The 15,253-nt window shown below is 39.9% G+C and overlaps 2 protein-coding genes across 7 annotated transcripts in view; one reads left to right on the forward strand and one right to left on the reverse strand.

Moving 5' to 3' along the window:
• Positions 1 to 10,096, forward strand: part of NAA35 (N-alpha-acetyltransferase 35, NatC auxiliary subunit) — a 28,139-nt gene extending 18,043 nt beyond the window's left edge. For all 3 annotated transcript variants that reach the window (XM_035100156.3, XM_035100155.3, XM_035100157.3), the window contains exons 17-23: positions 733 to 911; positions 4,060 to 4,196; positions 4,948 to 5,015; positions 5,853 to 5,993; positions 6,650 to 6,772; positions 7,126 to 7,206; positions 8,224 to 10,096. In XM_035100156.3, the coding sequence (XP_034956047.1) occupies positions 733 to 911; positions 4,060 to 4,196; positions 4,948 to 5,015; positions 5,853 to 5,993; positions 6,650 to 6,772; positions 7,126 to 7,206; positions 8,224 to 8,283 (789 nt within the window). In that variant the 3' untranslated portion in view covers positions 8,284 to 10,096. The remainder of the gene's footprint in view (positions 1 to 732; positions 912 to 4,059; positions 4,197 to 4,947; positions 5,016 to 5,852; positions 5,994 to 6,649; positions 6,773 to 7,125; positions 7,207 to 8,223) is intronic.
• GOLM1 (golgi membrane protein 1) overlaps positions 9,305 to 15,253 on the reverse strand; it is a 28,118-nt gene continuing 22,169 nt past the window's right edge. For all 4 annotated transcript variants that reach the window (XM_035100158.3, XM_035100159.3, XM_088653045.1 and 1 more), the window contains exons 8-10: positions 12,159 to 12,449; positions 10,817 to 10,939; positions 9,305 to 10,460 (exon numbers count right to left, since the gene is read on the reverse strand). In XM_035100158.3, the coding sequence (XP_034956049.2) occupies positions 10,387 to 10,460; positions 10,817 to 10,939; positions 12,159 to 12,449 (488 nt within the window). In that variant the 3' untranslated portion in view covers positions 9,305 to 10,386. The remainder of the gene's footprint in view (positions 10,461 to 10,816; positions 10,940 to 12,158; positions 12,450 to 15,253) is intronic.

Below are 15,253 nucleotides of genomic sequence, written 5' to 3' on the forward strand. Positions count from 1 at the left end.
TCAAAGGCGGACACAATACTGTACAGAACGTAAGATCATGGACACTGCTTTGTAATTGTCTAATGTGTAAGCTGTGCAGTCAGCATTAGAACTTTGGACAGAGTTTCTAATGGCCAAGCTATCTGCTGCTGCTATTCCTTCCTCGTGCCTCCAGGACCCCATTTGCAGGCTTGCTTTGTTGTACTTTCCTTGCTGTTTCAAAAAGCATTTAAATTTATTCCAGATTTCATTGTCCAGGAATATTTACCTTTAACTTTGGGGGGAAATATTTTTTTCTTTACACATGGCCATACTATGTTTTATTGACAAGTGCTTTATCTCCTTAAAATGATGTGGCATAAGAAAGTACACAGGTGTATTAAAGTAGAGAATATGCACTGGGATTAGTGAAAGGAAAAGCATTCCACAGTGGGGGAATGTTGATTATAGTGGTTAAGAAATGTCTAGGTTACACAAAAAATTAATGTGTCTAAGAAACAAAGTTCTGGGGTGTGGCATCCTCTGGGAAACAGAGTGCTTAATTTAATACAAATTAGAATATTTTGAGCATGACCTGCTCCTTTGAACGCTTCTTCAATTTTGCTGTTTCAAGTATATGACATTCTTGTCATCTAGCTTCCAGCTCTGGATCTGGAATGTGACTGTGGGCATAAATCGTGACTCTTGTCAATATTGTTTGGCAATTGACAGATGTGATACTTGAGCATAACACCACTTCTTTCAACTTGTTAGGCAGAAAAAGTGGATGCAGCACTTCATAGTATGCTGCTGAAACAAGAACCCCAAAGGCAACACTTGGCATGCTTGGGCACCTGGGTCCTTTACCATAACCTTCGCATCATGATACAGTATCTTCTGAGTGGGTTTGAACTGGAACTCTACAGTATGCACGAATACTACTACATATATTGGTAAGAGGAACAAGTTACTTGGGAGCAGGGAGGAGGAGATATTGTTGTCAGTAAAAAACGATGCATCCTGTAGCACAGGGGTGGCCAACTCTCAAGAGACCAATCTACTTTCAGAATTAAAAACTGGCAGTTATCTACCCCCGTTTTTTAGGGGTTCAGCTCAAAGTTGTTGAGCTTTTTTAGGGAGGAGAAAATCCCCCCCCTTTTTAGGGGTTAAAAAAAGCTTTTGGGGATTAAAGGGGTAAAGTCACTCACAAGAATATCACTATGGATCAAAACAGCAGCACAGAGAAAGCTCCGTCTTCCCTTCCAGAGATCATAAAACAATGGAGGGCGAGGGGGCGGGGCAGGAAAGGGAGCCAGAGATCTACCAAAACCTCACAGGATTATCCAGTAGATCGCGATCGACCTGTTGGACATCCCTGCTGTAGCAGAATAGGCAGTGCACCATAAGTGCATTATTTGAACTGCTATTTATACTGTACAAGATTTACAAGAATGTACCATAAATTGCAAGGCTGCTTGTTGTAGGGCTGGGCAATATCTGGTTTGATATATCGTCAGGTAAATACAACAATATGCTGATGTATCATGATGTTTGAAATGTATCTCATCAGCTTCTTCCTCCCCCACCTTTTTTAAAAATAATAATTTTCTCATCACCAAAAACATTGCTCAGTCTGAGCTTCGACTTCCCCCCATCCCACTCTCTGGTGTTCCTAAATATTCACTTAAAACTTAGCATTTCCATAACAACCTATTTACCTTCTTTCCTGTCTAAATAAAAATTTTCCTTATTAATTGTAAACCAGTTCCACATACAGTATTAACATTACAAAATATTTTAACTCAAACCTACAAGCATATGTGTACAATGTTCTTGCATATATTGTATAAATTTAATCCAGTCCTTTTGGAACGACTCATCGTGCTGGTTTCGGATCTTCCCTGTCAGCTTTGCCAGTTCTGCATATTCCATCATCTTTTCAGCATCTTTTTCATTTTTTAATATATTTTTTTCCAAAACTCGTGAATTTTTATACATTGCCACCAACAGTGGTAATAGCTTCCCACTTTTTTATGGCACTTCCAACAGTTATTAGATTTTGTTTTATAAATTTTGGCCAATTTCTCTGGTGTTAGGTGCCATCTGTAGACAAGCTTCATCGTGTTTTCCTTAATCACTGTGCAAGCTGTAAATCTCATGCTTTCTATCCATAATTTATCCCATTGGGTTATATATATCGGTCTTCCTATATCTTGCACCCACTTTATCATTGTGCTCTTCACCTCCTCGTCTTTCAGCTCCCATTCCAATAGATATTTGTATAGCTTCACTAGTGGTTTATTTGTATTGTCTATTAATAATTCTTGCAATTTGGATTTGTTTTCTATAAACCCAATCTCTTTATGTTTTTAAAACACACTCTGTATCTGGTGATATTGGAGCCAGCTTGCACAGTGATTTTGAATTTGATGGTATGATTTTAATATAAATTGATCTTCTCCTTTAATTAATAACTCTTGATATGTTAGCCATTTCCCTCCTTTTGATTGGCTTCTCAATGCTGTCATTTCTAGCGGGGAGGCCCACCACGGTGTTTTTGGTTCTAATATATTCTTATATTCTTCCCATACTTTGAATAAAGATTTTTTAATTATATGGTCTGTAAATTCTTTACAATCTTTTTTCTGTTCCTGTAGAACAGGCATGTCCAACAGGTAGATTGTGATCTACCAGTAGATCACTTGATGTCTGTGGTAGATCACTGCTAGATCACTGGCACCCCTAAAAAAAAGCTCACCCAAAAATTTCCTCCTTCCTAAAAAAAGCTGAACTATGACCTGAAGCCCTAAACAAAAATGGGCCTCCCTCCCTCCTAAAAGAAGCTCAACAAGTTTGACCTAACCCCCCCAAAAAGGGCTTCCCTTCCTTAAAAAAAACTCAACAGCTTTGACCTGAACCCCCCAAAAGGGGGTAGATCACTCCCAGTTTTTAACTCTGTGAGTACCGTAGATCAGAGTCTCTTGGGAGGTGGCCACCCCTGCTGTAGAAGATATGTATGCCATCCTGAAATATTCCTAAAGCCTTCTAAATCCAATAATTCCTTATTTTCTAGCACCATCCAGTCTTTAATCCAACGGAGACATGCCGAAGCGCAATATAATTTAGCTTTAATTTATTTTCCACTTCTATCAGCAAATCTTTATATGTAGCCCAATCACTTCCCATATTTTTCTTCTTTACCGCAAAAGCTGGTGAAAGCCACCACGGAGTTTTGCATTCTAACAACGTTCTATTCCAAACCTCATAAATTGATTTCCTTATAGTGTTGTTTAAGAAGCCTCTATAAACTTTAACCTTGTCATACCACTAATAAGCTTGCCAACCGAATCTGTTGTCATGTCCTAAATCCAATACATCTGTATTGTCCAAAAGTATCCAATCCTTTAACCAGCAAAAACAGGACACCTCATAATAGATTTTAAGATCTGGCAGTGAAAATCCACCTCTTTCTTTCACATCTGTCAAAAGCTTGTACTTAATTCTTGGTTTCCCCCCTGCCAGACAAATTTTGAAAGTCTCTTTTGCCATATATTGAATTGCCCTGTTCCACAGATAATCGGGATTGTTTGAAATAAAAACAACAATCTCAGTAGCACGTTCATTTTCAGATTCTTCCTTAGGGTAGGAAGAAGCAGCCAAGATACATTGCCCAGCCAAGCCCCAATACCTCTCTGGCTTGTGTGCAAGCCAGAGGGACATCTTTAAACTGCTCAGCTGAGTTGAGCATGTCACGTGATAGCTAGAGGAAAGTTCCTGGTCTGTGCCTGCTCTGTGGTTTGCTGCCCCCTGCAGGAGGCAGAGGAGAGCTGGACCGGCAGAGCAACAGACAAGAGCATTCTCTGGCTTCAAGCAGTCGTCAGGGCAAATATTTTGAACTGGTTTATCACAATGTGGATTCAAAACTAGTTTTCAACAATCTGTCACCATATTACCGAGGCCTGGTATGTTGCTTATACTGAAAACCTGTTTTTGTATTTAAAGCATTTATGGTGGTGCTCCTCAACTACTCAAGAATGAGGTCTTGGCCATACCAGAAATGTAACCAAGATTCGCCTAAATTTAGTACTGTTTCTGCTGTAGGTATCTCTCTGAGTTTCTCTATGCATGGCTAATGTCAACACTCAGTCGTGCTGATAGCTCTCAAATGGCAGAAGAAAGAATAATGGAAGAGCAGCAGAAAGGCCGGAGTAATAAAAAAAGCAAGAAAAAGAAAAAAGGTATAGCTGCTTTTCAAATGTCTTGCAAGCTGGTTTTTATCACAGCTTATGTTTCTGTTAGAACACTTGAAATTGATGTTTTTCCTGTGTTCAGCCATCTAAATAAGGCTGTTGTTGTTCAATAGTTATTTCACTTATCTTCATATAGTATGAGTCTAATGTTTGTTACTGACCATTTTAAAATGTAGATTCATAAGACTGTTATGTGTGACTGAATGATGAAACTGAATGATGAAATTCAATATAACTACTTATAGTTATTTTCCAAAATTGGTAACCACTGAATAAAGTGTTTTATTCTCTGTAGTCTAGTTTAGGGATTACGGAACTAGATCTCACCAGTAGGCCAGATCCTATTTCTCCTACTACCCCACCCCCAAGCCAGATTTGTAAAGTGTGTGGGGGATCCATCTGTTAATCACCTTACATCCCCGTTGATTGAAACCTTACTAATCGGCTAAACATTGGCACTTCACTTTGATTGTTGGATAATAAAACTCCTAATTCATCTATCATCCTATTTCAGTTATTTATACAGCAATAGTGATCCCCCCCCCAAGTTCTTCTGCCCCTGAGAAGTCATAGCATGATATTTGTTGTGGCAACATGAATCTTGTAGTTAATTTTGGGTTTTGCAGGATAGGAGGTCTGTCACTTGCAAAAACTGCCTTAGTTGTTTACATTCTGGATTTTTTAATTCTGGTGAAATCAACATTACACGGTAAAATATTTCTGTTTATGAAATTTGCAGCTCGTCCTCTGAGCAGAGAGATCACCATGAGCCAAGCCTATCAAAACATGTGTGCTGGAATGTATAAGGTGAGTGATGTATTGTGGATTGTGGTTGTAAAGCTAACTTAAAAAAAAGAAAGAAATTTGGATACTTTTCAGAATTAAGGCAAGAAAGCTGTACTTGAACACTTCTAAATGACTGCATGTTTTCTTAAGTAATGCTATGTGTAGGAATAGTGCAAACATAGCTTAACTATGAAACAATTTCAGTTGTTGGGTAAATTGGATCCCAGACTAGTTAGTACCGTTCTTTCAGCTCAAAAGCTAGCTATGAGTTGGGCTTGGCAGAGGAATTTCTGCTGCTGGGAGGGAGAGAGCATGTGATCCTATAGTTTAAGAATGAGCAGTGTTCTGCCTGCATTCCGTAGCACTTCCAAATGAATTAGTGTGTGGATAGAACTATAGTCAGCGTGTTGTGCTGGTAAAAACAAAGATTATGATCCAAAGAAACTGTGTTTGTCCTCAGTTAAGATGGGATTCATTTTATATCCCAGATAGTACCTAAGGAAATGTTGGCATTCTTTTTGTTTTGTTTTGTGATGACAAAGCATAACTAGCACACAGATTTGTTCCATACAACTTGTATCGGAAGTTCCTCTCCTTAATACTGGCATAATTTGTCTCCAAGGTGTGAGACAGATTAGTAAATACATTTCAGTTGTAACACCTCTTTCAAGAGACCAATGAGTGGAAACCATATGTGTCACGTTTCATTGTGTTGCAGCTACATTTATTTTTCCTCTGGCACCTTTCTGGAGACACATGTGTCCGTATGTGCACCAGCACTTCTGTTGCTGATACACTGCAATAAGCAGATTTCTCATTCTGTGCATTTCTCTTCCCTTTTCCCTGTTTCTCCTGAAGACTATGATTGCTTTTGATATGGATGGCAAAGTGAGAAAGCCAAAGTTTGAGCTCGATAGTGAGCAAGTTCGATACGAGCACAGGTTCGCCCCTTTCAACAGTGTCATCACTCCACCACCCGTACACTATTTGCAGTTCAAGGTGAGCCACAAGAATATTACAGGACATGTGTATATTATATAGTTTCTTTTCCCTTCCTCTTGGATCTTTACCAATTTGATGGGTTTCCCTCCATTGTAATGGAGGCAGGCAATACTCTGTTCAGTAAGCAAGGCACATCCCAAGGTTCCTTCTTTATTTGCTTGCCTACCTTGGGGAAAGACCCTGATGTTGGGAAAGATGGAGGGCACAAGGAGAAGGGGAAGACAGAGGACGAGATGGTTGGACAGTGTTCTCGAAGCCACCAACATGAGTCTGACCAAACTGGGAGGCAGTGGAAGACAGGAGTGCCTGGTGTGCTCTGGTCCATGGGATCACGAAGAGTCGGACACGACTAAACAACATCATCACCTTGGGGACATGCCATAGTTAAAACCAAAGCAAATGAAATAAAAAGCCATTTCCCAAGTGTTCATTAGTTGCAAAGCATTCAATCTTTTAAAATTATTTAATACAGTAGATTGTTTAATAGATACAAAATTATTCAAGGAAGAACTAGGGAGTAAATGGGTAGAAACTATTTTGCTTCATTGTGCTGTCACCTCTGTGCCTTCATAAAGTGTAGCCTCAGTCAAAAGAAGGATCTTTCTGGGGGATTTTGGCTATTCTTAAAGGTTGCTTGTTTTTTTGATATTTAGGAAATGTCTGACCTAAACAAATACAGTCCTCCACCTCAGTCCTCTGATCTCTACATGGCTGCTAGCAAACACTTCCAGCAAGCTAAAATGATCCTGGAAAATATCCCTAACCCAGACCATGAGGTGAGATCCTTTCTAACATATTGCTAAGAATTGGGTGTATAAATTGCTGGCACTTGATTGGGTTTTTTTTTAAACGGTGAGCATTTAACATTGCTTCGGTTACAGAACTGGAATTATCTTAGTATGCAAATAGTATTGGGGATTGCAAAGTACATTCAGTGTGGCCAACTCTGCTAGTATATATCCTTATTAGCATCAAATGTATCTGGCATGCCCTAAAATACCTAAAGTCTGTTTGAGTTTATGGCAGAAAGGGATTCCTCTTTTAGGTTTCCCTTCAGCTGGCAAATGGATTGTAAAGTACCTTTTCTTCCTGTCTGTGAACTATATCAAACTTGAATATTTCTGTTTAGGTCAACAGAATTCTTAAAGTTGCTAAGCCCAATATTGTGGTCATGAAGCTGCTGGCAGGCGGTCACAAAAAGGATTCTAAAGTAAGCAGATTGTTGCTAAGTTAATATAACTGCTTTTGAAACATAGCATTGGACTATCAGAAGAGGTAGATGTATTGCAAATACGTCACATGCTAGTGGGCCATGATTAAATAGTATATTTTTAATGGCATACTCAAGAGAATTGGTACATAGTTTCAGTTAAAATGGCAGATACCAAACTATATTGGTGGGGCATGTTGCTGTAACAACTTAACAGTATAATCTTTAAAAATACATTTATTCTAAAGGACATTGTGCTATGTTGTAATACCTTAAAAGTCTTGATTGGGCTGCAGCACTTTACCAACTTACTTGAGAATTGAGCCCCATTGAACTCCATGTCCTGTTTCGTACATACACACCCCATCTCCACTTCCCAGACTAGTGTGCAGATTGGAATGTAGTTCTCTGTAGGAATCCTCATGCCGTATTTGTATGATGTGGCGAGGACTGATTTCAGTGCTTTTGTATAGAGGAAAGAATGGCTTCCCCCCCCCCCCCCATGCAGTGTCCCTGAAAGCCTCCCAGGATCATTGTATGGTTGAAAATGACAGCTCAGTGGGTTTATCATATGCTGCTATTCACAGAGCCAGTTTCGACCCCATTTTCAAAATGTGTGGCAGGAGCTGTGCTTTAGTTATTCCAGGCAGTTTGCACCTATGAAATGGGGGGAAAGAAAGTCATCCCTTGTATAGCAAGTACGTTAAAGACCCCAAAAGCAAACCCTAACAAAAAAAAAATTCAGAAAAAGCATGCACATAATCAGGATGTATTCAAAAGGCACATGAATTGGATAAAGACTGACCCATCCATCCCTAGCGCACTTGGCAGTGTATCTAATATTTGCATAAGTTCTGTAATTGAGAAGCACTATGTCTGGAAGAGATGATAAAGGGTGCTTTGTCTCACCTTGTTGCTGTTCATCTTCAGGGTTTTCTCACTCTTGGAATCCAAAATGCTTAATTAAGGAGTCATTTGGACATGCTTTAAAGTATCTTTCAATGCTTTTTCTTCTAGGTTCCACCAGAATTTGACTTCTCCCCTCACAGATACTTCCCAGTAGTGAAGCTTATTTGAGGCAAAGGATTAGGAGAACAAACAATCTATAATATGTACAACAGAGCTGCCTTGGTAGGCTCTTTTATACTGTGCTCAAAAGGGACATAGTTCACTTGGACAAAAGTACTATTGGGAGTAGCTTTATTCTGGCTTCCACACAGCCTGAGTGACAACTGCTGTTTTAAAGTGGTTTGTGTAATGTTTTACCATTGGACCTGATTTTAACAACTTCATTGTTAAAGCATTGTATGTTTTGGTTTTACTGCGGTTTTACCCATAAATCGTTTTTATGAATGGCTTTTGAATATTTGTAAGCATTTCAGAACACACTTGCCCACTTCAAAAGAACACTGTAGTAAGGGAGTGGTTATATTTTGATGACTAAAAAACAACTCTCCTCTGAAGGAACACTGGTAGGCTCTGCGGATGTGTATTAGGCCTCATATGAAATGTTCTTAACTCATGCACACGCAAAATTGCATTGGAGTTTTGCTAAGCAATAATTTGGAAGGCATACCCTTTTAGAGTGTAAAATCTTCAAAAGAAGGGGGTGAAATTTCTGGCCACTGGTTGAGTATTCTAGATAGATGTCTTTGGATTTAATTGCTGAGAGTTTGCATTCAGGACTTGACATTATTTGGCCAGCCTTTATACATACATGGTTGCACCTTCCTCTCCACTTGTTTTAAAGGCTGCCCTATACCAAGTTATTTCTGTAAATTTTAAGACTTGAAATGATTTGGACCACTTTTATTTGGTTAAGTAAATGTTCTGTGCACTGTTTTCATATTTCGGTTTTTGAAGCATAATACAGTTGGGGGGTTTGGGATTTTTTTGTTTACACATGTTTGAAGTATTAACGGCAACATTAAAGGTAAGGGTATGTCTATGCAAATAAAGAGCCAGCTAGTTTTATGGAATGTTCTGTAGAATACGTGTTTCCTTTTTCATAGCTTAAGTAGGAGACCTAAAATCTAGACACACTGTACATTTTGTTTCCCCTTGAAGTGGGTTTTACTTGGAATAAGACACCATCAACCAGGCTATTCGGGGTTTTTTATTCTTTAATTTAATCCACCATTGATCGAAATAGGTTTTCATTTCACAAAGACTAGGCTGTTTAATTGAAGTAATCAAAATCAAATACGTAATGGAGTATCTAATTGGTTAGCCTTGTGCTTATGCCACCAGTGGAAGGTGATTGCAAAAGAAAGGAGGCATTTTTTTTATTACCACCAAGCATCCCCAAGACAGTTCTGGAAGGTTAGGGGATTCTCCAGAGATTTTCAATAGCTGAAGGAGGGGATAGGATTTGGGGGGGGGGATCTACCCCCTGCCTCAAAGGTGCTTGTGAAAGGGCACCAACTGGATATAACCATTAGCTGATAAGCATGAAAAAAGATTATGGAGCAACAAACTTGTACCACATTTACTATGTGCCTGGTATTTTTAAGGGTCACCACTACGGTCAAGGATGAATTTGAACAGCTTCTATGACCTATACTGAGGCCACTGCAGTAGCATGCTCTTTCCTATTCGTGTGATAAGTACTGAGCTTTGCTTTGCATTAAGATACTTCATACGAAATAAGTCAATATATGAGGCTTGTAGATTCATCAAGTTGCAGAAAGATTATAAATCATGCTCTTGGCTACTATTATGGGCAAATATTTCAGTGTTTAAAAACTGGTTTATAGTGTATAACCCTATCGCTATCTTCTTTCTGGAGGAAATTGCTATGGAAAACAAGTACAAAATCCAGTAATAATTGGGAAGAACAGTCTTTCTTTGATAGCTAGAGAAAACAATGGGATTTCTAAAGCTAAAGTTTTAAGAAATTCCAGTTTTGGTAGCTAGACAACTTGTATTTCGGGGCTTTTTTGTCGCAGTTCAAGGAGAACCAGAAGAACAGGTACAGATTCCTTTTTTAAAAAAGGCTTCCTCCTGAAATGTTTTTATGGCACACTTCATAGGAATAGTAAGAACATTACATCAGGAGACAAGTTAATAAGGTCAGAAATAATTTAAATAAATTGATCCGCTTCAGTTTCACATTTCAAGCCTTGAAGGTTTCAAGCCTTGTCTCAGTGTTTGTAGTTGTTTCCTGCAACAACTCATTATTCACAGCCTCTGTTGATGCTCTTCGCCAAGCTTAAATAAGTGGTTTTGCATGTTGGAATCTTCAAGTTTCTGGACTGAAAAGAAGAAATTTTATGAAATCCTAAACACATAGAGTTTGGTTAATTAGATATTTAATCACAGAATATTTACACATAGACAACATTATGCCTGTCTATTGATTGTGCAAAATATACATATTTTCAACTGACGGTTTTTCACAACATAATGGCAGCTATCAGCACGACGTCCCATGTTGCTAAATCAGGACAAAGTTTGCTAAATACCCAGTTTGAAAATATTTGTTTTAAATGTCACTGAACTAACTAATAAAAAAATCTGACTGATCACTGTGCAAAATAGTTTTAAGGTACCGGTATTCTAGAATATGTATGAGAACCATGACCTTCGGAAAAGAAAACGCAGCACTTACCATTAAAGTTACTTTGGTTGTCAACAAGAGCAGCTTGCTTATCTGTTTCAGATTCCGCCTCGTTCATTTCTAAATTGTAGTCCACTATGTTATCCTGGTTTACTTTTTTGATTCCAAATTCACCTGCAAGGAAAAGGCAGAATAATTCTTTTTATGAATCTTGTTGAAGTAAAAGTTGCCTTTTACTGTAGACCATTCAAATATTTCAAATATTAACACCGAGCTTTCTTGGCACATTACAATCAATCAGTCAACCAACCAACCAGCATAGGCACCTTACATTTTCAGTAGTTAGGAGAGATTACTAATGGTTTTATTTAAATATTGTAATACCTGATAGTGCTCATTTGTCTCTTAACACCTTTATACCCCGGTACTCTTGCCACTTGATCATTTCTTTGAGATACAGGCAATATTTGCATTGGTGGCATGCTAGATCAAACATATTCTCATAGTCACCTCTTTATTTCTTCAAGTTGTCTGTATCATATCTGCTTACCAAAAGGTAAGGATCTTTTAACAATTAGCTAGGGGCTGGGTGGCAGGTCGTCCCTTAGGGCTTGGAATTAGGATAATCTATTTTAGAAACCTGCTGTGCCTTGTCAGTGCAGTAGAATGTGTTTTGGATGTGTAGCATACTGCCCTACTGCAGGATTCAGCACTCCCAAGAAAATTTACGTCCTCCTCACAAAATGTCATCTTAAAAAAATTATTTTGATTTTCTATGTTGTGAGGCCCCCTCAAGGCTTCCTCCACTGGGGGAAAAATACCATTCCTACAGGTCCAAGATGTTTGAGACCTCCCCCCCACACCCCCAAAATCTGTATTTAATAAACTGGCCACGCACACACTTTTGGCCTCTGACCCCTGGCCCGGCAACCCAAACAAGGTTAGCCACTCCTGCCCTATGATAACCTCTAACACAAAGAGGGAAAGTAGTATGTTCAAAGTGAAACAAGCCTACTACTAAACATTGTTTTGGAACTAAAGATGGGCCATTGCGCCACCATTTTGTTTCCAGTGGTAGATAGACAAATACTATACTTCAAATATTGTTTGACACAGTGCTACACCCAAAACATGCAGTTTTGTCAGGAGTGATAGATAATAATAATAATAATAATAATAATAATAATAATAATAATAATAATTTATTTGTACCCCGCCCATCTGGCTGGGTTTCCCCAGCCACTCTGGGCAGCTTCCAACAAAGATTTAAAATACATTAAAATGTCACACATTAAAAACTTCCCTGAACAGCTGATTTATTTTTCATTTTCTGTATATTTATTTATACCCTCAAATATGTCTTCCTGGACAGCAGCCAAGCCTTTATACTAACCAGTCTTTCTGGTCTCCTGTTCATCCTGCTGCAGGTCATCATTTAAAAGGTGCTCTCGTTCAACTTCTTCATCATCTGCTTTTCCATGATTGGCATCTTGATGGCGCATAGCTTCTGCCAATTCCTCTGCCTGCTTTTCTGCTTCAACTTCATACGGATTCTGTTCCTTTCCTGGTTCTGAGGGCAGTCCTTTGTTATCTGCGTTAAGCTTAGCAACTATTTGTTGGGGGTCCTGATCAACAGAGAGTTCCTCTTCCTTGGGTTCATTTTTATTGACAGCAAAAGCAGTTCCTTTTGTAAACAATTGTAAAAGCACAATAAGAACACAGTGCAAGAATGGGATTGGTATCAGAATTCAAATATTTAAATCTTAAGCTGCTTTTCCTTGCCTAACTTGTTTCACAGAATGGGCACAACACCTATTGAAACCAGAAGTCCGTGCACTCGGTTGGTTAAAGGAGCTTGTCATACAAGACACTTACGGAACACATTGTTCCAGTTCTGGAGACCATCCTGAGTTTCTCTTTTAATATATATTCATGGAGTGAGAAAGTATATGGATAGGAAAGATCTGCAAGGCATGCAACCTGGACCTAAACTTTACACTGACTCGAGGTCCTCCATGCCAAAACATTCTTCATTCATTAGGCCCCGTTATCCAGCACAGTCAAATCAAGTATAAAATGGAGGAAGAGGAGGTGTTGGCGAGGTACATGATACTGAGGGATTAAAATGAAACTGGCAATGTGTATGATTTTACTGCTTCCAATGGGTTATATAATAATAATAATTTATTATTTATACCCCGCCCATCTGGCTGGGTTTCCCTAGCCACTCTGGGCGGCTTCCAACAGAAAATAAAACACAGTAATCTATTAAACATTAAAAGCCTCCCTGAACAGGGCTGCCTTCAGAAGTCTTCTAAAAGTCTGGTAGTTGTTTTCCTCTTTGACATCTGTTGGGAGGGCGTTCCACAGGGCAGGCGCCACCACCGAGAAGGCCCTCTGCCTGGTTCCCTGCAACTTGGCTTCTTGCAACGAGAGAACCGCCAGAAGGCCCTCGGTGCTGGACCTCAGTGTCCGGGCAGAATGATGGAGGTGGAGACGCTCCTTCAGGTATACTGGACCGAGGCCATTTAGGGCTTTAAAGGTCAGCACCAACACTTTGAATTCTGCTCGGAAACGGGTTGTGCTCGGGTTGTTCCATTTCCAGAGTTTAGATAGTAACAGTTGACAAATAAAGAGAAACTTTCACCAAGTATATTTTGTGTTGCTTCATGTTTACTGGGCAGGGGTCTAGGAAACAGCATGATGGCGAATGACATGGGACTTTTTCACTCGGTAAAACCTCCCATTGTCCACACCTGCAGTCCCTTAAAAAGGACTCTGAATAAAGATGGAAAATCAGTAAATACAAAGCAGCAAGTGAACATATAGCACAGTTTTCTGGGCAAGCTGGATATTTCTCCTTAAGACCGGCAAGATGGGTGCAGGTTTTTATACCCCTCTCTCATGAGCTAGATGTTCAACATTCATCTCACAAATAGCAGCACACAATACACAATGACACAGTACAGGCATGACTCACCTGAGTCTATTTACCTGCTGTAACCAGATTTTACTACCATCCTCAAGGTAAGAGAAAGTTGGGTGGGGGTGTTAATCAAGGAGGTGTATCAATATCGGGGGGGGGGGGTAGAATTCCCAGGATCTGGAATCTCATTTGGGTTTGGGACACAGTTCCATCTCCAAAGGACAACTTGGGATAGGATATGTCAATGTCCAAACAGTATGCAGGGATACATGAGCAACAGAATGATCAACGAGAGAGGAGTGGAATGTTCCATGCAGTGTCAGGAAAGTAGCAGTGCCGTGTAGCTTGGGATCTAGCAAATTTCTCACCACAACAGTCAGCAAGCATAGTCTTGCTTAGGCCAGTTGGTTTACAACAGAGGTGGTTAACCTTTTTTGGACTGAGGGCCACGTACCAGCAGTAGGTATGGCCAATGGTTTGGTGTATATATATATATATATATATATATATATATATATATATATATATATATATATATATATATATACACACACACAGCTGCACACACGCATGCAACTATGTACATTTAGGAATGAATAAGTTTTATCTGCCATTTTGCCCTCAACTGGATGCTACTTCTCAATGTGCCGCTGCACTTAGCTTGAAAGCCCTTTCCCCCAAGCCTTAACTTTGTACGAGGGAGATAATGTTTGTGATTGTGGTAGTGGCTCCTATGCAGCCATTTGGGGGGTACAGTCTCCTTTCCCTCTATGCAAGCTACCAGAAAGACGATTATTCTGCATTAACCATCTGAACCAGGGGGCACCAAGCCAGCACTGCAAAGGCTTTTTTTTTCATTGGTGCAGCTGGGCAGGTGTCCTAAAGTCTGAGCTTTCATTTAAATAATCATCTGTAGTCCTCCAAGAAAGAAAGTTAAGAGGCAAAATGTGCAGGTACCTTCTGAAACTATTTCTGTACAGTGAGAGTTAAGTGTTGTATATTTTTCCTAATATTGAGGCGTGATCCCTGTTGATTAACTAGCAACTCACTGTGTGTGTAATCAACAATGTAGCACCATGTTGCAGGGGTGGTTGTCTCTCTTAAGTTTGTGTTATGCCACATTCCTCATGGCAGTCATTTTGTGGCTGGTGCTCACAGCGGTCTCTCCAAATTCAAAATGTGCACAGGGGTCCAAAAATGTTGGGAGACCCTTGCTCCACACAGTGGCCTATCAAGCAATAGCCACTTCCACACTACATGATAAAGGTAAAGGTAAAGTAAAGGTAAAGGGGCCCCTGACCATCAGGTCCAGTCGTGTCCGACTCTGGGGTTGCGGCGCTCATCTCGCTCTATAGGCTGAGGGAGCCAGCGTTTGTCCGCAGACAGCTTCCGGGTCATGTGGCCAGCATGACAAAGCTGCTTCTGGCGAACCAGAGCAGCGCACGTAAACGCCGTTTACCTTCCCGCCGGAGCGGTCCCTATTTATCTACTTGCACTTTGATGTGCTTTCGAACTGCTAGGTGGGCAGGAGCTGGGACCGAGCAACGGGAGCTCACCCCGTT

The sequence above is a fragment of the Zootoca vivipara genome, chromosome 10 (assembly GCF_965207765.1).
Source record: "Zootoca vivipara chromosome 10, rZooViv2.hap1.1, whole genome shotgun sequence".
In the NCBI taxonomy this organism is placed as follows: domain Eukaryota; kingdom Metazoa; phylum Chordata; class Lepidosauria; order Squamata; family Lacertidae; genus Zootoca; species Zootoca vivipara.